This window comes from Sciurus vulgaris (assembly GCF_902686455.1).
Source record: "Sciurus vulgaris genome assembly, chromosome: 2".
Taxonomy (NCBI): Eukaryota; Metazoa; Chordata; class Mammalia; order Rodentia; family Sciuridae; genus Sciurus; species Sciurus vulgaris.
In genome coordinates this window covers 77,704,455-77,727,302 of record NC_136462.1, presented here as the reverse complement: position 1 = coordinate 77,727,302, position 22,848 = coordinate 77,704,455, and the positions used below count along the sequence as shown (strand labels likewise).

The window sequence follows — 22,848 nt, the reverse complement described above, 5'->3', positions numbered from 1 at the left end:
ACTGAAAGAGGACAGTTTAGCAAAGATGCCAGCCAAGAATAAAAGTAGACCTAAAATGCTTTCTTTAAAAACTGTCCTGTGAGAATATCTTGGTTTTGCCTCTCGCTGTTTCTGGTTGGGAAATTGACTCCACTTTGTTCCCCTTTGTCCTCTGGTCCTTCAGCTAAAACAGTGATCAGCAGTTGGACAGTGTGTCACACTCTGAAGTTTCTCTGTCAGTCTAGTGTCACAGAGCTATTAGAAACATGGGCTTCTAGGGGGAGGAGGGAGCTCGAAGGGACCTCATCACCTGGAAATATGATGTAGATCTCTGGCAAATAAAAATTGATTTTAAAACTATTCTCTCTCTTTAAACTGGTGTCGTGAGCCAGGTGCTATGTATATACCTATAATCCCAGCAACTTGGGAGGCTGTGGTAGGAGGATCTCAAGTTTGAGGCCAGCCTGGGCAACTTAGGGAGACCCTATTTCAAAATAAAAAAGGAAAAGGACTGGGTATGTAGCTTAGTGGTAAAATGCCCCTGGATTCAAATACTCAGTACCAAAATAGTAATAATCATGATGATGATGATGATATATGTGAAGATATATCTTGTGAAGAGAGAGACATTCCCACTTGTTAAAGGATGTATGTAATAGGGCAGGTTCATACCATAGGATCTAGAAAGCAAAAGCAATTTTTTTTTTTTTTTTTTTTTTTAACAGTGCTGGAGAGTGACCCGAGGACCTTGTTTGCTAGCTCTTTTTAAAATTTTATTCTGAGATAGGGTCTCACTAAGTTGCCCAGGCTGGTCTTAAACTTGCCATTTTTTTTAATATATATTTTTTAGTTGTAGTTGGACACAATACCTTTATTTAATTAATTAATTTATTTTTATCTGGTGCTGAGGGTTGAACCGAGTGCCTTGCACATGCTAGGCAAGTGCTGTACCACTGAGCCACAATCCCAGCCCCTGAACTTGCTGTCTTTCTGTTTCATCCTCCTTAGCAAATTGGATTATAGTACATGGGACCACATCCAGTGCAAAAACAATTTAATAATGTTCTGCACCTATCACAAGTTTTCTCTAGCTCCATAAAGGGCCATGCAAGAAAAAATTGGGCAGACATTGTGGCAGGAGGGAGGGTAATGTTCAGAAGTTTAGCAGGACCAACTCTTCTCTTCTAGTGAGTCATGTCCTGTGGGTTTAAGACAACCTATCTTCTTGAGGATTCTAAAGAGAGGTTAAATGACCTCAAGGACCTCAGATGCCAAAGTAAGAACAGAAAGAGGGAAAGTTGCTAGAAATACAGCAGATGTCCCAGGAGACACTTGGAGTTTCCAGACCAGAATGGTATTTAGGTTATGGTGGAAGTAGAAGCTTTGAGTTAATGTCCCTGGTATATAATTGGGGGAATCCTAGAATAGAGGACAGAGATGGCTTAGAACTGAAGTTCTGACTTGAGGCTATCAAGAACACTTGGGAAAGTTTTGTAAAACACAGTCTCCTGCCCCCACACTTCCCCCACCCCCACAGGGATACAGGATAGTCTCTAGGGGCAGGTAGATACTTAAGGGTTCCAAAAATGGGGTTGAAGGCGAAGGGCAGGGCTGAAAAAGACTAGGCCCAAGCCTGAGGAAAGGGAAGGAAGAGGGGCAGGGAGTCTGTGTAAAGTTCTTTAAGAACTGTGTACAACTGATAAATCCCATGCTGGCCTGTGTAGAGTTTTAACAACAGGAAATAGGGAAAAACTGCTAGGCTAGAGTTCAGAAGATCTTGCTCCTAATGTCAGTGCTGTCATTCAGTGGTTTGTGACCTTGGACAAATCACTTTAGCTTTCTGCGTTTCATTTGCTTCTACTTTAACACTAAGAATTAATGGTTGCTAAGGTCTCTTTCCAGTTCTGAAAATATAGGTCTGTGATTTAAAAGGGTGATAGATTTCTCCACCATGAACTGTTTTGGTTACCTTCCTGTATTACATTAGGAAGACAGCCTTTCTACTGCCCTTTTATTTAGGGACTAACTAGGGGCTAGCTAATCCATCTCTAGCTTCCAGGTCAGAACCTCCCCTGCTCACTTGAGTGGGTTTCCCCTTAGCAGAATACTTCCTTTCTGGTAGTAGAATTAAAAATTAAGGGCTGGGTGTGCAGCTCAGTGATGGAGCACTCAACCTGTTATACATGAGGCCCTGGGTTCAATCTCTAGAATGGGGTAGGGGGAATTAAATTAAAAAGTAGGGGTTCCATGGCCAGATGAGCTTGAGAATTGGGTTAAATGCTATCAAGTTTTTCCTTTCTTTCTTTCTCTATCTCTTTCTTTCTTTCTTTCTTTCTTTTTTTTTTTTTTTTCAGACTTTTCAGAGCTTTTAACATACCAGTGTGCAATGTGAATCTCCTAAGGGAATATGCAGTATTTCCCAAACAAAAATTTTTTTTTCCTTTTTGGTGCTAGGGATTGAACTCAGGGCTTCACACATGCACAGCAAGTGTTTTAACATTGAGCTATATCCCAGCCCACTCAAACTAATTTAATTTGATTCGGAGAAGGGGGGTCCTTTGTTTTTTTGAGGGCATCTCATCAGATTAGTGCTTCATAGAGCAGCCCCAGAAAGAAGTTTCATCATCTCTTTCTCTTTCTCTCTCTTTCTCTTTTTTCAGTGTGGGAATTGAACACAGGTCCTCACAAATGCTTTGTAAATATTCTACCATTGAACTACATCCTGGACCTCTTTCTTTAAACCAACAACAACCCAAAGTCAAATGGCCCTTTACTTGCTTTTCCCAAATTCTTTTTTGGTATATGTGGTACTGGGGTTTGAACCCAGCAGCATTTTACCACTGAGCTACAGCCCCAGCACTTTTTAAAACTTTTTTGTTTTAAGACAGAGTCTTACTAAGTTGCCCAGGCTGGCCTCCAACTTGCTATCTTCCTGCCACAACCTCCCAAGTTGCTGGGATTACAGGCATGTTCCATTGTGCCTGGCTCTTTTCCCCAAATTCTTGACCTTCCAGATGGGTAGGGGTGACCATTTTTTTCCCAAAGGCAGGCAGTGTTTTGTCAGTCTTTCCAAGGCATCCTTAGCAGCCATTCTCTTCTAATTGCTGTGGAGTTCCCATTGAATTGATACCCTTGCTTGACAGGTAGTAAGCCAGCTCCTCTGAGCCCAGAATCTCTTGGTAACCTAGTTTGAGGGTCAGTGTTGACAGATATCTGTTGACTCTGGTTTGTTTTGGTTTTCTGTAAGTGAAAGAAAGCAATTGTCAGAGTATCCCACCCTAGGAACTCTGAGCTGGGCTAGGCTGGGCTAGGCTGGGACAAAGGTAAGCTTGCAGACAAGGAGTTGGCTGTGTCTTATTTGGATGGGAAAGGCTGGGTTGTGTTCGCTTGGACCTCAGACAGTTTTTAAACCCCACTTTACATGCCTAGTCTCCTCTACACTGAGCCCTGGCCTGTCCATTGCCACTCTGCCTTCTTTCTCTTTCATCCTTCTTTTGGGTTCCTTCTGTCTGCCTGTGTTCTGTCTTCTTCCCTCCCTCCCAATCTTCACTTATCTTCTCATCCCCTCTGCCCCCCAGCCTGGCAGCCTGCCCTGTAGGAATGTTAATTAGCATTCACGATTTAATTAATTCAGTAGCTAATTAATGATTAGGGTCTGGGGGTGGGGAGCTGGGGTACAAGGGGGGTGGGGGGGCTGAAGGTGGCAAGGAGAAATAACGGAGGCTGCAGAAGGCATCGCAGATGGCTGTGCACTGGCTGGCACTGTGCCCACCGCCATGGATGCAAACATGCTCGCGTACATATACACGTACACACACAGAGACACAAAAAAACAAGAAAGGGTGATCGAGGAATAAAATCAAAAACATGGAGAGAAGGGCACAGGGGCCCTGGGAACTGGGGGTGGGGAAGGCTCTATATCTATTTGAATCTGCTCCGGAAGTAGAAGAGCAGGAAAAAAAAGAACCACAGGCGCAGAGAAAAGAGCTCTCTCGGTACCCCACCCTACCCCCACCCCACCCCAGCCACCCCTCCTCCCTGGCATGGTATTCATGGGCACCAGCTGAGGACAGGGTCCTTTCCTTCTGCCTGCCATAAATATTGGCACCGAGGACCCAGACTCCAAAAGACAGGATGTTCCAAAGAAAATAGTTTTTAAGTTTTTTTTAAAATATATATGTATACTCTCTCTCTCTCTCTCTCTCTCTCTCTCTCTCTCTCTCTCTCTCTCTCTCTCTCACACACACACACACACATACACGTATATTTTAAAATTACACCCATTTTGGTGTGAGGGCGAAGGCGAGTGAAAGAAGGTGACCGAGCCAGGAGAAGAGAGAGCACAGATGGCTTGGTGGTGGTTTGGTATGGTGAGTTGTGGGGAGGAAGAGAGGGGGGTCTGCAGAGGTTGGGGGTGGGCAGAATGAGGACCCTGTTTTCCTCTTTTCGTTTTGCTGTGGATGAAGGAGAGAGAGAGAGAGAAAGAGAGAAAGGGGGTGGGGAGAGAAGCGAGACAGATGGCAGAGTGGAGAGGCGGCAGCCAGTGCCGGCACTGCCCAGCCTGGGCGGACCCAGCCCCCCAACCCCCTCACCACCCCCGCCCCCCCGCCTGCCAGCTTTCCAAATGCCACCCTTCCCCCATCCTCCCCTCTCCCCATCCCCCCAGCTTGGCACTGATCTCAGGGAGGGAGAGGGAGGGAGGCTGGGCAAAGAGCATCTGTTCCCTCCATTCTCCCAGCTCCATCGGCTGCCAACCTAGGGCCATCGTCTGCCTCCATCACCCCTCCGCCCGCCCGCCTACCCACCCAATCCCAAACGGGTGCTGGATCAGGTGCCGAATCTGGCTGCCTCCTCGGGTACCAGTCACCGTGCATTGCTGTGTGTCTGCCACTGCTGCCTGGCACTCATGGGGCCGTGTGTGTATGCGTGTGTGTGTGTGTCTGTGTGTGTGTGTGAGTGGGCGCGCGCGCATGTACATGTACTCATAAGTGTGTGCTGTATGTGAGCCTCCTGGGCATGGGTGGGGGTTGGCATTGCGGTTACCAATCTAGTGTCCAACCAGAAGGACAGAGGGATGGAGTACAAGAAGGTGGGGAAGGGTGTGGGGCCTGGGAGGGGAGAAGAGGGTGCATGAGTTGTTTCATGCTGCCTGCTTATGGGCATTGGCACTGCAGCTGCCACCATGGTGCCCACAGAGATGGGAGGAGGTGGATGGAGGGGGACAGCGGCAGGAGTCCCCAAGCTCTGGGAGGAAGGCGCGGCACGCAGGAGCTGTTGGCATCACATCTGTCAGGCCGGTGCCCAGTGATGGGGCAATAGGGAATGGGGGACCCAGAAGGCAGGGAGGAGGGATGGGAATGTGTTGCTGATGTTGCTGTCCTTCTAGAAGCTCAGCTCTGAGAAATGGGTGGACTCTGAAGTGGTTGGTTCTCTTCCAGCCTGGGGAAGTGAAGTGGTGGAGAGAGTAGGCAGGCAAGTGCCAAGAATGAGTTCAAGAGTCAAGGAGAAGGGTTTGTGCCACCACTGTCCAGAGAGAACAACTTTGGTCTGGCAATACAACCTCTTGTCAGACCAACTTAGGGGGCTGGGGCATGAGATGGGGCAGGTGGGGACTGGCACTGTCCCTGGAGCCTGGCACAGGCTCTGGCATTGTGTGGTATAGGAGAGGGTGATAGTGCCTCCTGCCAGTCTAGTTGAGAGCATTGTACCAGGAGAGAAAAGGGAGGAGGTGAGATGTGGAGAGGGCTTTATTTGGGAAAATAGACTTTTTTCTGCCAGGAACTCCTTCTATTCCCTCTTAGGCATAGGGAGTGGAACTACAAACGGAGAGCGGTGTGAGAACACAAAGGAGGAAGCGCGCCATTCCTAAGACCCTAAGGAAGATGGGTGGAGAGAGGCTGGCAGTTCTGCCTGGCCTCCAGCCAGTTCCCGCTGAAGATGGCCTTATCCTCTAGCCTGGTCTGTATGTGTCACCATTGCAGGTGTTGGAGGGGAGGGAAGGGCTTGCTTGCTGAGCTGGGCTCTGGAACGGGAAGGGCACCTCTCTGCAGATCCCAACTGGACTTGCTACTCTAACAAGTGAGGTGTCTCATTTTTCTCCTTGGTGCTTTCCTCTTCTCCCCCTCCCTTTGCCTCAGCCCTCTTTCATCTTTCCATCACCACCTGGGTCCTACTGCTTGGCACCCAACCAACTAGATGTCGCCACGCTTGGCAGTGCTGCATTGGCATGTGAACAGTGTCTCAGATCCTGGCACTGCGGCAAGCCCAAAGCCGCCAAATGTGCTCATGACGCCACTTGGCGGCAGTGAGAGAGAGGGGCCCGTGCACAAGGGAGGGCCAGGCATTGGGCGGAGCTCTGTGCTAGGAAGTTGCACAAGAGGATGCCCTTAACAGCTGGGCAGAGCCAGCACTCCCTTGACAACTTCAACTCTGCTCTCTCCCAACTGGACACTCACCTATCTCCTACCCTTACTGCCCTCAAGAAGAGGATTTAGATGGTACTATACTCTGTTTGAATGACTATGCAAAATGAAACTAGAGCACAGAGGGGCAAAGACTCCAGGACAGTGGACTTTCTGGGCAGCAAAGACAGAAAAAATCCTAGGAGAGTGAAAAGAGAGCTTGGAGAAAAGCATGCCCGCTATATTGTCACCAAGATGGTACCAGAAGAGATTGGAAGGACTGAAATGCAGCTCAGTGTAGAACACTTGGCCAGCATGCATGAAGCCCTCCCTGGGTTCCAATACCACCAAAAAAAAAAAAAAAAAAAAAAAAAAGAAAAGAAAAAGAAAAAAAATACTCTCCAGAAGACACTGGAGGGGACAAAGTAGGTAGGTCTTGCTGTTGGGTAGTGGAGTGGATTGTAACATTATGTGTTGCCTAGTGCCGTGTGATAGTCTGAGCCGTGGTTGAACCAAACCAGTTCTTTTTCCTTGGTTAAAATGTTCATATTCAAACTGGGTGTGGTAGCACATGCCTATAATCCCAGTGACTGGGCGGCAGAGGTGAGCAAGACGAGAGGATTGCAAGTTTGAAGCTAGCCTCAGCAGCTTTGGAGGCCCTATACAATTTAGCAAGACCCTGTCTCAAAATAAAAAATGAAATTAAAAAAATATATATATTTATCACTGTCAAAAAAGAGATAATGAAAAAAAAAAAAAAAACCTCATAAAAAAATTAAAAGATCCGGGGATGTAGGTCCACGGTTAAGCACCCCTGAGTTCAATCCCCAGTACCCTGCCCCACAAAAGTTCATATTCAGTAACTCTCCTAGAAAAATGGAGAGGTTCTCTAGACCTAGAGAAGAAGGCAGGTATTAGGAAAACAAAGCCACCTGAGACTAGTTCTTCCAGAAGTTTTGCAAGATTTTGTATTTAGGAATTTCTCAATGGCACCCCAAATGGAATTGGATAAATTTTATATCTTTGAATTGTACTCCTGAAAGGAAGCCTAAAAATTAACAATGAGCCCTGGTAGAGGGGAAGGCCCCTGGAGGAGAACCCCTAGCATCTCTGGTAACACAGACCAGCCCCTACAAACCTTAATCTTGAGCCACCATCTATAAGAATATCCAGTAGAACTGGCTTTCTCTGCTTCTTGGGTAGCTGGAGGGAGGCTATACATCAGTGACTTGGAAGATCTGGTGGAAAATTCACCTCTGAGTGACTTCAAGGAGAAGGGTAGGTGGCTCTGGGAGATAAGACTTGCCCAGAGGGAAATAAAGTCATCTGTTACCTGCCCAGAGGGAAATAAAGTCATCTGTTACCTATGCATGCAGGCCTGGGCTGCTCAGGGCAGGGGAGTTCTGATTTCAGCATCTCCAGAAGTGGATGAAAGCTTCAGAAGAAGCAAGGTGGTTTCCACAGCAGAGCAGAAAACAGGAGGCACTCAGCAAGGGGTGAGTGGACAATGTTTATACCTTCTCCCCTGTTCAAGAGCAGCCATCATAAACAGAAAATACCATCAGACTTCCGGTCTATTGGAGGGTTGGAGGGTTGGAGGGTGGGTGTGGGTTGATGTCAGGGTAATGAAGACAGGTCCGAGGTGGGGAGCGGGGGGGACGGGGAAGAGGGGATGTGGCTCAGTGTTAAAGCACTTGCCTAGCATGTGTGAGGCCATGAGTACCATCCCTAGCGCAGGGGAAAAAAAAAAAAAAAAAATCTGAGGTGCTGCTAGCCTCCTGGGTGGGAGATAACTGGTATAATAGAACTGGTGCTAGGTGCTAGAGCAATGGGGCAACAGATATATACGGGGCTGTACTCTAGTCCAAAGAACATAGATCACTTCAGCAGGAGTTTCTGGTTCAGTCCTACAAGGTGTGGTACAGGAATGTGCATTTTGAACAAGCACTCAGGTGATGATGACACAGATGGTTGAACTCTGAAAAACTGTTAAGAGATGGCATCACCTTATAGGACAGTTGATCTAGTATGGGTTCCCTTGCCTTTGTGTTTCTCTTCTTCCTCAGCCATATTTGTGTCTTATTGCTGTCATGCTCCATATATATGTGTTGTGGGATGTGTGAATGTGTGTGTTGGGTGAGAGCAGTAGGCAGAAAAGGAGGGATTGTGAAGTTTAATCAGGGACATATAACTTATTCGAACGATGATTTTCATTGGCATTAGTATAGCAGAATCCCTTTGAAAACACTTTCAAATTCATTCTTCCCTTTACCCCCAGATGCTCTACAGATGTTTCTGAAACCTTATCACTGAGAACCACTAGTTTAGGAGCATTGCCAGAAGATAGTTCTTTGTGATTCAGTGATATTTGTATGTGATTTGTATGGTATAGGTCATAGTCACACATCTGGATCCTGGGTAGTGAAGTAGGGGTAGGCAGAGTACAGGACCAAGCCTACTGCAAATTGCAGATGCTATTGCTGCTTGAGCATTTCATGGGGATATCCAGAAGTGAGCATACTCTGACATTCTTCAAGTTCAATTGAGAAGACAAGGTGATGTGGGGGAGGGAGGGATTGTAGATGTGGAGTAAGCTGAGCCCCTGCTAATTATTCATTTGAGCATCTTAGTCATTGCTGAATCATTGTGTAAAAATGTGTGTATGACTGGGTTGGCCTGCATTGCCTTGCCCCCTTTCCTTGGCTAGGTTCAGTTTCTTTCTGGTCCACCTATAAACACCAGGCTTAAAGTACAAACAGGGTATGACATTTATCCCATGTTTATGCTTTGTTTGGAAGGCTAGGTGGGTCTTCTATGTCAGGGAGAGTCACTGGGTGGTCATGCAGTTGAGTCATCTAGTTTTGTTGCCCAATGTTAGGTTCTTCCTGTAGTCTTCCAGGAAGGGCTTTTCCTTAGGGCTACTTCCTATCTCTCCTCAAACTTGACAGGCTGTGATCTAGGTCTTTTACAAATGTTCTCTCTTAAATGTTATTTTGTCTGATCTTTTCATATTATATTCAAGCTATAATCCTGTGGGTCTGATGCTTTTCTTGTAGCAAGCACTTCTTATTGGGACATTTCTTCTTAATTTAGTCCTCTAGAAATGACACCCTCATGCCTATAAATTTCTGACTAGTGTCTGAGAGAAATACCTTCCTATTATGGGGCTTTTCTAGTTTGCCCTGTTTCAGGGATATATAAGTGTTTTTTTCAAAACATTCCTAGCTGGGTGTGGTGGTGTACACCTATAACCCCAGCAACTTGGAAGGCTAAGGCAGGATTGCACGTTGGAGGCCAATCAGGGCAACTTAGTGAGACCCTGTCTCAAAATTAAAAAATAAAAAGGGCCAGGGGTTTAGCAGAATGGTAGAGCATCCCTGGGTTCAATCCCCAGTACCAAAAGACAAAAAAACACAAATTTTACTCCTGATTTTTCTTCTAGCTCTCTCTTCTCTAGAGTTCTATTATTTAAGGTCCTTTCCCATGGGTTAAAGCTCAACATTTGATCTCTCTTCTTGATGATGGTTACATTTTCCTATGACTTTCTGTTTATAAGGTTTCCCTACCTACTTTTGTGTGAGGAAAATTAGCATATGTTGAGTGTCTACACTTAACAGGAGTGAGGTTACGGTCGGGGGGCATGTTTTTTGTGCCTATACATGTGCCCAGGGTACCATCTTTGCTGGCATTCATGTGTAGCCCCATAGACCTCTTGGCTGGGGTTTGCCACTTTTTCAGAAGGTGGACTTGCTTGTTTTGTTGGTGCCGTTTATATACAGAGAGATCTCTGTTTCAGGTGTGAATATCTTCCATGCATGTTTGTGGTACTCGGGGATTGAACCCGGTAGTGTTCTGCCTCTGAGCTATATCTCCAGCCTTTTAAAAAATTTTATTTTGAAACAGGGTCTTGCTAAGTTGCCCAGGTTAGCCTCAAACTTATGATCCTCCTGCCTCCAGAGTAGCTGGGACTATAGGCACGTGCCACAATGCCTGGCTCAGATGTGAAACTGTATAGTGATAAATGATTGGATGGGTGAATGTCTTAAAATAGATGAGGGTGGTGGAGATTTGGGGAATCAATTATCTGTTCTATAAGCCATGAAAGTGGATAAGGTACAAATAGAAGGAATAAAGCAGGTGGGTGCTGTTACTCCAGGAAAAACTGGCTTTCTTGGCTTGTATATGTTTCTGTAAGTACAAGAACAGTTTTCTTTTTTCAGTCCTGCTGTAGACACTGCCCCATTTGGACACTAGTGCTTCAGATTTTCTTATATTCTTTCAGAAAACTTTGATTTTTGTTCCTTAAGCCATCCTCACATAGATTCTGGTTTAGAACAAAGACAGGCAAGATCATTTACACCTCTTGCCTCCTAGTAATGACCCTGATAGTAAGAAGGGACCTGAATTTGGGTGCTTCTTTAGGACCTGGGTATCTTAGAAACTCCAAGCTGTGGAAGACCAATCTTGATCCATCTATTCAGGCTTACTTTATGGATTGCAGGGGTGGTGCTGTAGAATAGGTGTTGCTGGTCACCTCTAGCATTCTGCATTGTACTTGGCCTTCTGTCCACCAGAATGACCATAATGCATTGCTTTCTGGAGCAGAAGGGCTTCTACTAAAAACATCTGGTCTGAGATAGGGGCTGGGGGGGAATGCTTCCAGTCACTGGGAACACCAAATGATGTACCCTCAAGAAGCATGTTGATTGACATGTCAGCAGAGTTAGCCAGACTCTTTTGCCCCATAAATTCCAGGGTTCCAGGCAAGTCCATTGTGAATGATGTGAACGTATCCCTGTCTGGAGATGCTTTGGTTTAAAGGATGTTTGGTGTTCGAGGGCAAAAAAAGAGATTTATGGCTACCTCAGGTCTTAGTGAAAACATTCATAGTTCAAACTAAAGCCATCTTTTCCCAGCTGTAAGTCCCTAAAATGCATGACGCCATACCTCAAATTCCATGTCAGGTGTTTGCCAAGTTTTTCTTTTAAAATGTTTCTTCTCTTTCTCATTTTTTTTGGCCATTATTTTCAGTTTTTATATACAAGTCACATTCCCAGAAAGCACAGAGTGAAAAAGCTTCTTTTCTCATACACATGCTGCTAAGAAAATAGTTTTATACACAGAATTTCAACAGGAGAAAAATACAGGGAGGGAAGGGTGCAAGAGAGATGTCGAAAGGCAGGGAAGGAAGGGTGATAGCAAGCGCCAGACTTCAGTGGGTTAGTTGCTCTTCCCTTCCCGCGCCTATATTTATGACTGGCATTTTTGGTATTATCTGAATAACCTGCAATTGGCTAAAGTTGGAGTTCTGAATTTTAAACATAAATGGGACAGAAAGTGAAATTCACAGAATGTGTAGGGACTAAGGACTAAGGGTTTTCTTTCCCTCGTTCCCCTTCTATGTGTTCTGCACTGCTACGGCTACTGCTTCAGTATTAACATATTCACAGAGCAGAGTGATTGAGAGACTGGAAAACTTAAGTCCCAGAACTGACTGACATGTGAATATTAAATGGATAATGGTGGTGGAAGCGGTGTGAGGGGAGGGATCTTGACAATATGGGTGCAGGAGAGGTATCTGCAGGACATGGGAAATTTTGCAGGCTTTTCTTTGCTAAAATAAAATACCTCATTTTCTACCCTGTGCCACTTTAGCTGGGCTTTGGGGTTGCCAGAATTACTCGCTGGTGGTTACAGAGGCAATGAGGCTGGAATGGGGAAGCTTCTCCTCGTTATTACTCTTCTGTTGTTTCTCCTGGTGATAGCACCCAACAACTGACATCAATTCTAGATCTTGAGATCTAGATCACAGACAGATCTCGACTCCTTTGGAATTGCCTCCAGCAGCTGCTGCTTAGTGGAGGAGCTGGAGCAGGAGCAAGGACAGAGGACAAAGGGGAGGAAAGCACACGGAGAATAAGTAACCATGCATAGGCAAAGGAGGTTCAAGAAGTGTCCAGAAACGTGATGGGACCACAAAAGAAAAGAATCAGTACATTTGTGGAAAAAAGTAATGAGAGGAAATGGAGGTAGGTGAAAGGGATTCATATCTCAATTTCAGAAACCAAACTGCCGCAGCTACCCCTTTCTTCCTGGGACTGCCAGGATACTTCTGGCAATATTGACTTTCTGATAACTGAAAATGAGGGGATATTACCTGTCCTGATAAATATTCAATTCAGGGCACAGGGACATGTCTCCTCAGGGTCCAGGCCCTTTTCCTTGTTACCAGCCCTGCCTCTGTGCCTGGGCACTGTGAGGGGAAGTCTGCACTGCTTCCAGTCCTGCAAGGATTGCCAGCCCCCTGGCAAGGAGTTAAAGCCATTTGGTCTTCCAGAGATGAGGCAGTCTAAAGAAACCCTTATGGGGGAGGGGAACACAAACAGGAAAAAAAAAAAAAAACCACTTGTTGGGAGAGTTTTCTTTCTTTCTTTTTTTTTTTTTTTTTTTCTGTATTTTCCAAGTTTGTTTTTTCTTTAGTTCATTCCTCTGATCTCTCCATCTCTTTCGTGAGCACGTGCACGCACTCTCTCACTCGTTTTTTGGTTGTGTGTGTTTCAGTTTTTAAAAGAACTTTGGATTTGCCATTGGTGGGCAGCACCGGTCCGCGGAGGCTGGACTGCCCCATGGCAGGGCTAGGACAAGGGGCAGGTCCATGGCTGCTGAGAGGATCTCTGTGTTTAAAGCCTTTGAGAACAAGTTACTGCAGTTTCCAGGGTGTGGGGTGGGGGTTGGCAGAGGGGTTCCTGTTGGTGGCTTCCCCTAGAGTCCAGGCCGCAGTGGACCCCATCAGATGAAAGGGTTTTGAGGGAGGGGGTGTGGGGAGAGTGAACTGGAAGCACTTCTTCCCCTGCCAACCTCCAGTTTGGTTAGAGTTTTGTGGGCTCCCTGCCCATCCCAGGCTCCAACCTTGGGAGCCAATTGGGTTTTTGGAAAGAGTTTGAGAGCGCTATGACGCTCTATACAAGGGGGGGGTAGGAAGAAGGGAGAGTAGCAGTTTATTTTCTGTCCCCCTTCTTTGTCTTGGGTTTTCTTTTTCCTTCTTTTTTTCTTTCTTCTTCTTCTTTTTTTCTTTCTTTCCTTTTTTTCCTTTTTTTTTTTTTTTTTTTTTTTTTGGTGTTTTCTTAGTCAGTGGAATAGTATGGGATAGTGTATGTTTATAGAAATGGGAGAGGGGCTGGGAATTCAGTTGGGAAATGGAAGATGGAACCGAGGGTAGGTTTATGTATGATACATAGACAAGTATGAATAATCAAGATGCCAACGTGTATGTGTGTGTCTGTGAAAACCTGGGCAAGGGCCACATCTGCAAGGAGCTGAGGAAGAGGATCAGAGTGTGTGTCTGTGGGTGAGGGAGGAGGCAGGACTCTGCTGGAGGTGGGGTGTGTGAAGCCCACTGAGGGTGGGAATTGAAAGATTCCCATGAGGTGGGCAGAGCCAAAGGTTGGGGTGAGGGATTTGAGTTCCCACCAAACACCCCTTGGGGTAGAAGAGGGACACCTGAGACCCTCCTCTCTCCCTATCTTGGTTCATCTGTTTATAAAGCTAGAAGTGTAGAGGTAGTAGTAGTTTTTGGGTTGGAGTCCGTGTGAGGTAATCTTGCTTCCTCTTTGGCAAAAGCCACAGCAGCCGGGGCAGCAGTGGCAGCGTTGGTGATGGTGATGGGTGGGCCCCCTGGGGGTGGGGCCGCCTTGCGCCTGTGGGCCGAGGAGCGCAGGTGGGAGGCCAGGGCTTCACGCCCACTCAGCAGCACCTCACATGCCAGGCAGTGGTAGGTGCAGATGGGCACCCGGAGTGGGGGCGGCATGGGACCCCCAGAACCACGCCCAAAGAAGCAGAAGGATCTCTGGTGGGCAGTAGCTGGGGCCTCCCCTTCAAATGCCATCTTGCATTGGCGGCACAGGTAGCGGTGAGTCACGTCCACGGTGGAGATGCCAGTACTGCCTGTCAGCAGCTCATCAGCCTCCCCAGTTTCCCCCTCCCCAGGAGTGGGCAATTCAGGAGGTTTTGGAGGTGCTGTGGCTGTGGGCTCGGGGGGCTGGGGTGGTGGCTGGAGGAGGGCATTGGGGAGCAGCCCAATGAGGGTCTGAGGTATCACGGGGTTCATGGGAAATAGCCCCTTCTTCATGCCATAGAGCTGTTGAAAGTAGGTCCCCTGTAACTGGGAGCCAAAGACAGCTGGTGGTGCTGTCCCTGCTGTAGGGGGTAATGGGAATGGCAGGAATTGGCCCCCTAATAGGGCTGGGACAGTGGCCTTCAATGCTTTGAGGTTCTTGAGGGCATCAGTGGAGGGATTGGTAGGGGCCACAACTGGCTTTCGCTCACCAGAGACCTTGTCCCCAGAGGGCTCAGTAAGCGGGCCTGGGACAGAGTCCGTGGTGCTTGCTGTGGAGCTGTCGGTTTGATCGGGCACAGGTCTCTGAGGTAAGGGGCGTCCGGGGCCAGTAGTCTGGACCACTGTGGTAGCAGGCAGGACTGAAGTGGCAAGGCCAAGGAGGCCTGAGGAGGCTGCAGGGCCTAGGAAGATGAAAGGAGGGATGAAGGATTCACCACCCGCATTGACCTCTCTGCTCTCAACCACCTCCTGCCATACTCATATTCCCACCACCCAGCTAACATGCCCCCTTCCCTCCTTTCTCCTAAGAGCCAGAAGCAAAGGAGGGTCACAGGGAGAGATGACCTGGGAAAAGTCAAAAAGGAAACAGAAGTGGGTGGCATTAGAGGGTGGTGTTCTCAGAAGTCCAACTCCTCCCAGCTACCCCACTTACCTGAGCTGAAAGGAGCTAAGCTGCTGAGTGGTGGCTGGGCCAAAGCTGGACCAGACAAGAGGACTGGGGCCAGGCGAGGCAGGGCTGGGGCAGCTCCAATGGGCACTGAGGCAGGTGTAGTGACAGGTGGGGCCTTGGCAGTTGGGGGGCCTTCAGGCGCTGGGGCCAAGTCGTAGCACTTGCTTTCATTCTTAAGCTGGGCTCGGACTGCCTCCTTGAGCTTAGCTAGGTGCTGGCGGGAAAAAAGATGGCCTCGGCAGGAAACATAGAAATCATACTTGACATCACAGTAAGGGCAGTCGGTGCGCTGGGCTGCCAGGGGGCCCTCGCTATTGCCCCCACTGCTCCCAACAGCTACCCCCTGCAATTTGGCCTTCTTTTCCTTGGCTCGAGCATTCTGGAACCAGACCTGAATGACTCTCTTGGGCAGCCCAATCTCCTCCCCTAGCACCTCACACTCCTGCATGGTTGGAGTGCGGTAGGCTTCATAGCAAGCTTTCATGATCTTCAGCTGCAGGCTGCTCATCTGGGTCCTGTAGCGCCGCTGCCCCATTCCATCTGGAACCCCAGTTCCACCGCCCGGTCCCCCAATGGTCCCTCCACTGGGGGACTCTGGTTCAGCCATACTGGAAGCAGATGAATCACTTAGGTCTCCTGCAGATGGACTGCAAGCCTCACTCTCTGGAGAAGCTTTAGATGGTTCCTCTGGGACCTCATCTTCACTTGGTGGAGGAGGGAGTGGGAGAGGTAAAGGTGGTTCTGGTGTTGATGTGGTGGCCTCTTTCCCAGGTGGTAGGAAAGGCAGGGGCCCTGCAGTAGGAGTGACTGTGGGATAGGGAAAAGCAGGTGCTTCCCTCTTTGAGGCCTCCCTCCCAGTCCCATCGTCTATCTTGCCCAATAGAAGGTTGAATTTGGGGAAAGGTGCAGGGGTGGGTGTGACAGTGGGTTTGCCTGCTGGACTGGGCACCCCTCCAGGGGTGCTTCGAAACTGGCCTTTCCTCTCCCGGGCCCTGGTATTCTGGAACCAGACCTGTACCACTCTCTTTTTGAGCCCCACCTCTTCAGAGATGCAGTCAAGCATTTTGCGTGTTGGATTGGAGTCCTGCATGTACCACCGGTACAGGATCTCCAGCTGCTCAGGCAGGATGGTAGTACGCAGGCGCTTGTCCCTGGGGGGCTCACCCTCCCCTCCACCCCCTACTTCACTGCCTGTGGGGGACAGGCTTCCCTCTTCATGCTTCCGTTTGAGGGGTGGGCCTGGCACTGGTGGGGTGCCCGCCACCAGAGGGTTTCGCTCCCCAAACACTAGCAAGGGTAGATCTAAGAGCTGAGGGGGAGCATTGGGTTGCACAGATGGCAGGAAATGTAGTCTGCGGTGACTGGTCAGTAGGTCCTGGCTGGGGAAAGTGATGGCACACTGATCACAGGTGTGAGCTGGGGAAGGTGAGGGAGGAGTCTTCCCTTCTGGCTCTTTGCCTCCTGGCTTTGTTGCCTCTGCCTGGCTTAGCTCCTCCATTTCTGGAGGTTCTGGTGATGAACCCACAGGCCCTGTTGGGGGTTCCAGGCTCTGTTCCTCCTCCACTTCTTCCTCTTCTACCTCTTCCTCCTCTTCCCCTCTCTCTGCCTCTTCTTCTTCCTCTTCAGGTGTCTGGTCATCGTAGCATTTCTTGAGGTGCCGCACCAACTCAAAAACACAGGAAAAGGTGGTATGGCAGCGCCTGCAGCCAGAGGCTCCCCCGGCTCCTCCTCCTGTGGACACAGGCCCACCCTCACAGGCATTTTTGCGTGCTTTTTGGCGGGCATTCTGGAACCACACTACCACTACGCGGCTAGCCAGACCCAAGAGACTTGCGAGCCGTTCCACCTCTCCATCCTTGGGGTAGGCACTGGTCTCAAAGAAAGACTGCAGGGCCTGGGTCTGGAACTCTGTGAACTTGGTTCTGGAGAAGCGGCGGCCTGGAGGAACTAAGGAAGGAAGATTCCCTCTGGAGCTTTCTTCTTCCTCTGAGGGCCAGCGTCCTGGCCGGCTTCTCTCTTCAGGGGCTCGGGCCCCTCCTGCCTCAGGCTCTGGGACCAGGAAAGGTGGGCCCAGCTGGGGAGCAGGTGGCTCCAGAGACCCATCAGGAGGTTTCGGGGGCTCCACAGTGGGTGGGTATAGGCTATCATAGCTCTTTCGAAATTGAGCTGCATATCGGCTCAGAGCCTCAAAAGGCAGAAAGCGGCGGTGGACATGTTCCTCATGTGTCTTGAGGATGAGCATATTGGAGAACAGTTTCCCACAAGCTCCACAGGCCAGCTTATCCCCACCCCCCAGGGCCTCTGGGGGAGGAGGTGTTGGAGGAGGGGGCACAGCCTGCTTCCCTTCATTATACTGAATCACCAGCTCAAAGCCAAAGTTTTCTAGAAGGGCTTTGGCTGCGGTGCGGGCAGCCTCATTGGGTGATGGTTGGGGTGGTGAGGAGGGCCCTGCCTCACTCCCCTCCTCGGCCATGGGGGGCCGCTCCCATTCCTGCTCAGCCAGCTCAGCCTTGGGGGGTGGGGGTGGGGGAGGTGGGGTGGCAGCTGGTAGGGAAAGCATAGGCGCAGGCCCAGCCAGTGCCAGCTTGGGCCCCACCTTGAGGTCATGGAGGTAGAAGGGCAGAAGCAGGTGCTGCTGTTGGAGCTTAAGCAGTGATTCAGGCACCAGAGGGAAGTGGGGTAGGACTGGTGGAGTGAAGAGAGGGGCTGGGAATCGGTGCAGGTCCAAGGGAGGGGGAGGTGGGGACAGGAAGGGCAGTCCAGATATGAAACCACTGGGATCGGGCCCCTTTTTTTCGGTGCCCACCTCCCCCTCTGTCTCTCCTTCCTTGGGCTCTTCTTGGCTGCGCTCTGGTCCCTCAGACTTGGTGTCTGTCTTGGCCCCCCGTGAGCGAGTCTGATGCAGAACTGATCGCATGTGGATCTCCAGGGTGGAGCTCTGGTTGTAGGAAACTCGACAGACTGTGCACTTAAAGGGCTTGTCTGTGTTGGAAGCAGTGGTCGATGGGGCACCAGCTTCTCCCCTAGTAGGGCCAGAGGGGTCAATGGCTGCCTTCTTCATCTTATGAAGGTGGGAGACAGAATTATAGTGAACCAAGAGGATATTCTTCTGGGTGAAGGACTCTTTACACACAGTGCACTTATAGGGCCGGGCAGGATCAAGAAACTTGTCAAGGGCAAAGTTGGTGGTCTTCCGATAGGTCAGAGGATGGCGAGAGTCAGCTGGGGTTGGCTCTGCAGAGCGGGGCTCTCCCACAGTCCCCTCTTCCTCCTCAGCCATTGTAGATGGAGGAGCCATTTCTTCAGCTTGGGCATCAGGCCGAACAACAGGAGATGGGGCTGAAGAAGAGGGATGATCAGGGCTTCCCGACAGCTTGTCTGGGACCTCGACCTGGGCCTGGGGAAGCTCAGGAAGAGGATCTGGGCTGGCTTCTGGGGTCAAGTTAGGGCCTTCTACAAGAAAGAAAAGAGGGTACAATGAGAAGGGTACTTTGGTCACCCCTCCACCCCACCTCCCAGATCTAGGGTGACAGACCTGGCCTTAGTCATCTAGGACCTTCCTGGTACATGAAGACCAAGTATCCTTTCCTTTCACATTGGCAGTGTGCTGCTGTCCCCTTCCTTACCTGCTGCCTGGTCTCTGCTGGGTGTGGGCTCTGGCCCAGGAGTAGGGGGTGCTGGGCCATCCTCCAGAGGGCTTAGTGTGGGTCCAGGCAGCACTTTGGTCATAAAGGTCATCTCTACAGTTGTGGCCTGTAATGTGAGAAATCTGAGTAGCTTCACCACTACCTACCACCCGCTATGCTACTCTAGACCCATCTGCTCTGTATCTATGACCAGTGCCAAGCTTCTTTTCCCACAGATTCAACCTCATCCCTGTATAAAACTCCCACCTAATTGCTGTCTTTTCCACAGATGAGGGCATAAACTGCTGCCTCTCTTCTCTGGTTACCTTCTTCCCCAAGCTGAAAATCATCTTTCTTTGAATCCACCTGGCCCTCACAAGCCAATGCCTTCTGTCACACAACTCTTCTCAGGACTTAATAGAAGTGAGGGAAAAGCTGTTTTCTCATCCAGGAGCAGAGGCAGCTAGATAAGCTCAGTGCTGAGCATCCCTCCAACTCTAGAAGCTTAAAACCTGTGAAATACTATTTTCTTCAACACCAGTACATACACTGCTTGCCTGCCTCTTCCTCCCCTCCTGAGCAGCCCTGACAGGCTCCACTGTACCATCTTCACCTATCCCATACTCACCACAAGCAGCAGCTTTTCCACACACTCGGGCACCACATTGTGAAGGTGGCTGAGGTGGAAATGCAGGGCAGGCCGGCCTACCAGCTGCTCCTGGCACAGTGGGCACCTGTATTTAGGCTGCACTGCATGCTGAGAAAGGGTATGAGCCTTAACCTGGTCAGACTCCGGGCTCAGGAAGCTGCAGTATGGACAGCAGTATACCTGGGGAGTACATATGGGTGGTAGAGGAGGTATCAGGGAAGCAGATATCCACCATGACACAATCCTTCAGGTTTCTCAATGTAACACTCTCCCCCAACTCCCTAATAGGAGAAGCAAGCCAGGTTAGGCAGGCATAGCAGCCACCCAGCCTCTGCTGTAAGTCAAGAAAGCTGTCTCCTTCCTTGTCTCCCTTGGACTGTGACAAAGGCCTAGCTCAGTCTCCTATCTTGCCTTTTTTCTTTTGCCCTTTCCCACCATTCTGCCCTCTGTCATTATTTTTATTTTTTTCTAAATTTGTGTGTTTGTGTGTGTGTGTTTGTGTCTTTCCCTGACTACAGCACTATTCCAATTCTCCAGCTTAACAGATAGCCCTGTACCTGCCTCTACCTTGGACTTAAGTTTCCTTTCACACATCCATCTTGTCTCTTCTCTGTGGAATGCTTCCATTTTCTCTGGGCACTTTCAGGACCCAGGGTTCCCTTGTTCCTGCCTGCTTTGTCTCTCCAAATTCCCTGACTCTTTCCTGTAGCAGGGCCCTACCTGTCTGCTTGGAAGCTTCTTGCTTAGCAGGCCACCCACACATGAACCCTTCTTTTTTGGGGCAGGGGGGTGCCAGGGTTGAACTCAGGGGTACTCAACCACTGAGCCACATCCCCAGTCCTATTCTGTATTTTATTTAGCGACAGGGTCTCACTGAGTTGCTTAGCGCCTCACCGCTTTGAACTCTTGATGCTCCTGTCTCAGCCTCCCAAGCTGCAGGGATCACACTTCATCCAGCTATGCACCCTACTTGATTATAAACAAACACCACAGCTCCCCCAGTGGCCCAGGAAAATTCTGGCGTGGCCTTGTCAGCACAGTCTTACTCCCCACTTCTGGAGAGTGGAGCCATGAGAGGCAGTTGTCACCTGACTGCCTGAACTGTCCATCCTGCATTGTCCATCAGACTTGTCTCTGGCTCACTTCCTTTCCTGTCATCTGTCACTGGCCTAGGCCTATGTGTCAGGAAGTGGGTGGTTACAGAGGAAGGGAATTCAGGTGTTCATCTTAGTGCATCTGCTAGCTCCGTGAGTGGGAACAGGAGTTAGGAAGAGGAGTAGCTGAGGACCCAGGCATCTGCATGCTGTAGTCCAGTTTGGAAAGAGCAGGGTACAGGATGGCTTCCCAACACCAGAGGCTGGGAATCTTCTCAGAATCAGCATTTACAGGCCATAAGATCAACTACTCCTGGGTCCTGCCTAAGCCTAAATCCTGGGAATTTACAGGTCTGTGGGACTTACTATCAGGGTGAATCATTTGACTGGTGCCTTCACCCTCAAGGGAGTGCCAGGACAATTCTGTCCAGGCTCAGGGATTTCTTTTCTGTGGGGCATGAATATCCATGTCTAATTCCTTCTGTGGCAGGTCTTTTATATTAGCCTTTCTTGTTTTATTCCTTCTTCCATCTACCTCCAATATTTTCTACCCTCAATATCTCTTCACCTTCTCTCAAATTCCTGTTGTCCCTTCTTATCATCTCCCACCATGCTCTGCCTGGCATGTGCTAAACATATAAGTGGCCATGGTTGGAATTTCTCACATGTGGTATTCTAAGTGAAATTAGTAATAAGCATGATAAAAGCCTTTAGAATATGAGCAGATCTCAGTAAAGCCAGACCCCCACCTCTGCTCATCCCAGTTACCCCAGTTCTGACCGTGGTCTGGTTGGCACTGTCTCTGGAAGGCCCAGTCCTATTCTCTGCCTCTTCAGAAGCTGAGGATGAAAAGAAAGGAGATTAAGGGACTCTGACAGCCCTCCCTCTTCCTTTCACAGAACTCCCCAGCCCTTAAGATGATTTGTGGCAAGGAGTTTTCAGTGTAGGGAGAGAACTCCAGAGAAAGGGAGAAAGAGCAAGAGTAGCCAGTAGCCAGGTGAGGCCTTCTGGGACTAATTCCAGGTTGGCACAATGGCCAGGTTTGGGTCCTCAGAGAGGCTCTGATGAGCCTTTCCTTTGATCAATTTTGCTCCTTTGTGCAGGAGACCTTGCTGGATGCTTGAATTTCTGCAAGGTCCCATGAGCATCTCAGGATGTATGAGGATCGGGGGAAAGGAAGGAAAGTGGATCAGAGGAATGACTCACCCAACTGCTCTGTCTTGTTCTGGGCATCTTTGTCAGGGGTGGGTGGCTCAGCTAAGGGGATGACAGGAACCTTCCCTATGTAAGATAGGGAGAGTCAGCTGAAAGAAGAAGCATCAGGGAAGGAAGGACAGAGGGAGCATGACAAGCAGCCACTCAATGAAGAAGAAAAGGATGGGTGAATCTACCAAAAAGAAACACTCATACAGAGGGCCAAGGGAAAAATTAGAGTCAGAACAAAAGGGCCTAAGAAATCATCTTGTGTGAGTCCAGCCCCTTGTCCTCTTATAGAAACAAGTCCAACAGTAGGCAACAGAACCTAGACTAAACTTGGCTCCACATCTTGACTGACCTTGGAAGCAGGGAGCCCCAAGACTGTAATGGGAGGGGCACTCAAGAAGGAAGCTGAGTTTGAATGGCAGCAGCAGCTAAGGTGAGCTGGAGGCAGTAGGTCTAGCTGGGAGAGGAGATTACCACTCAAGTAAGAATTGACAGATGTGTAGGAATTTATTTTCGGTGGCAGCCTAATTAAAGTGTTAAAGTTCCTTAACTCCATTCAGCCCTGCGCCAGGATCGTTAGCTATTGATCTGGGCCCCTCCAGCACTTAACTCCAGCCAGCATATTGGCAATTCAATTAGCACCAGTCAATGCTGCCTGTTCCTGGTTCCTGCTGCCTGTGCCCTTGCCCTTACCCACCACTGGCCTCTCCAAACCCTGGATACCCATGCCCACCTCTGATAGCCCCTTCAGGCTCTTCTCCTGCACCCTCTGGATCAATGGCACCTGGCTGGCTGTTCCTGGCCTCTGCTGGTACAACCTCAGCTGCCTAAGGGGAACTCTAAGCCCAGCCTTAGAGCTGAAGACCTCCTAGGAAATAGGAAGAGGCTGGGAAGCTTGTCAGGGTCTCTTCCCATCCCTGCTGCCTTTGGACTATGCCCACAGCTCCCATCTCTTTCCAAGTCCTGGCCTAGCACAAATCAGGTTCTGTCCTTTTCTTTTTTCTTTTTTCTACTTTCTTTTCTTCTTGACCGATCCAGCCTGCCACCTCCTATACACAGTGGTGCTAGGATGCTATTCACTGCTCAGAATCACTGGGTGATTCCTCCTCA

At 49.2% G+C, this 22,848-nt stretch overlaps 1 protein-coding gene and 2 long non-coding RNA genes across 5 annotated transcripts in view; 2 read left to right on the top strand and 1 right to left on the bottom strand.

Moving 5' to 3' along the window:
• Positions 1–5,106: 5,106 nt before the first annotated feature.
• On the top strand, positions 5,107–7,193 carry LOC306653340. The gene is made up of 2 exons (XR_013761706.1): positions 5,107–5,941; positions 6,117–7,193. It is a non-coding gene; the product is annotated as an uncharacterized lncRNA (long non-coding RNA).
• An 857-nt stretch (positions 7,194–8,050) lies between these two features.
• Positions 8,051–22,848, top strand: part of LOC306653339 — a 35,244-nt gene continuing 20,446 nt past the window's right edge. Inside the window, exon 1 of the long non-coding RNA XR_013761705.1 lies at positions 8,051–12,409. This is a non-coding gene — a long non-coding RNA (uncharacterized lncRNA). The remainder of the gene's footprint in view (positions 12,410–22,848) is intronic.
• The window catches only part of ZFHX2 (zinc finger homeobox 2), a 29,673-nt gene continuing 20,355 nt past the window's right edge, over positions 13,531–22,848 (bottom strand). For all 3 annotated transcript variants that reach the window (XM_079126311.1, XM_079126313.1, XM_079126312.1), the window contains 6 exons: positions 21,742–21,816; positions 21,316–21,374; positions 19,421–19,621; positions 18,793–18,919; positions 15,149–18,619; positions 13,531–14,897 (listed from right to left, as the gene is read on the bottom strand). In XM_079126311.1, the coding sequence (XP_078982437.1) occupies positions 13,918–14,897; positions 15,149–18,619; positions 18,793–18,919; positions 19,421–19,621; positions 21,316–21,374; positions 21,742–21,816 (4,913 nt within the window). In that variant the 3' untranslated portion in view covers positions 13,531–13,917. The remainder of the gene's footprint in view (positions 14,898–15,148; positions 18,620–18,792; positions 18,920–19,420; positions 19,622–21,315; positions 21,375–21,741; positions 21,817–22,848) is intronic.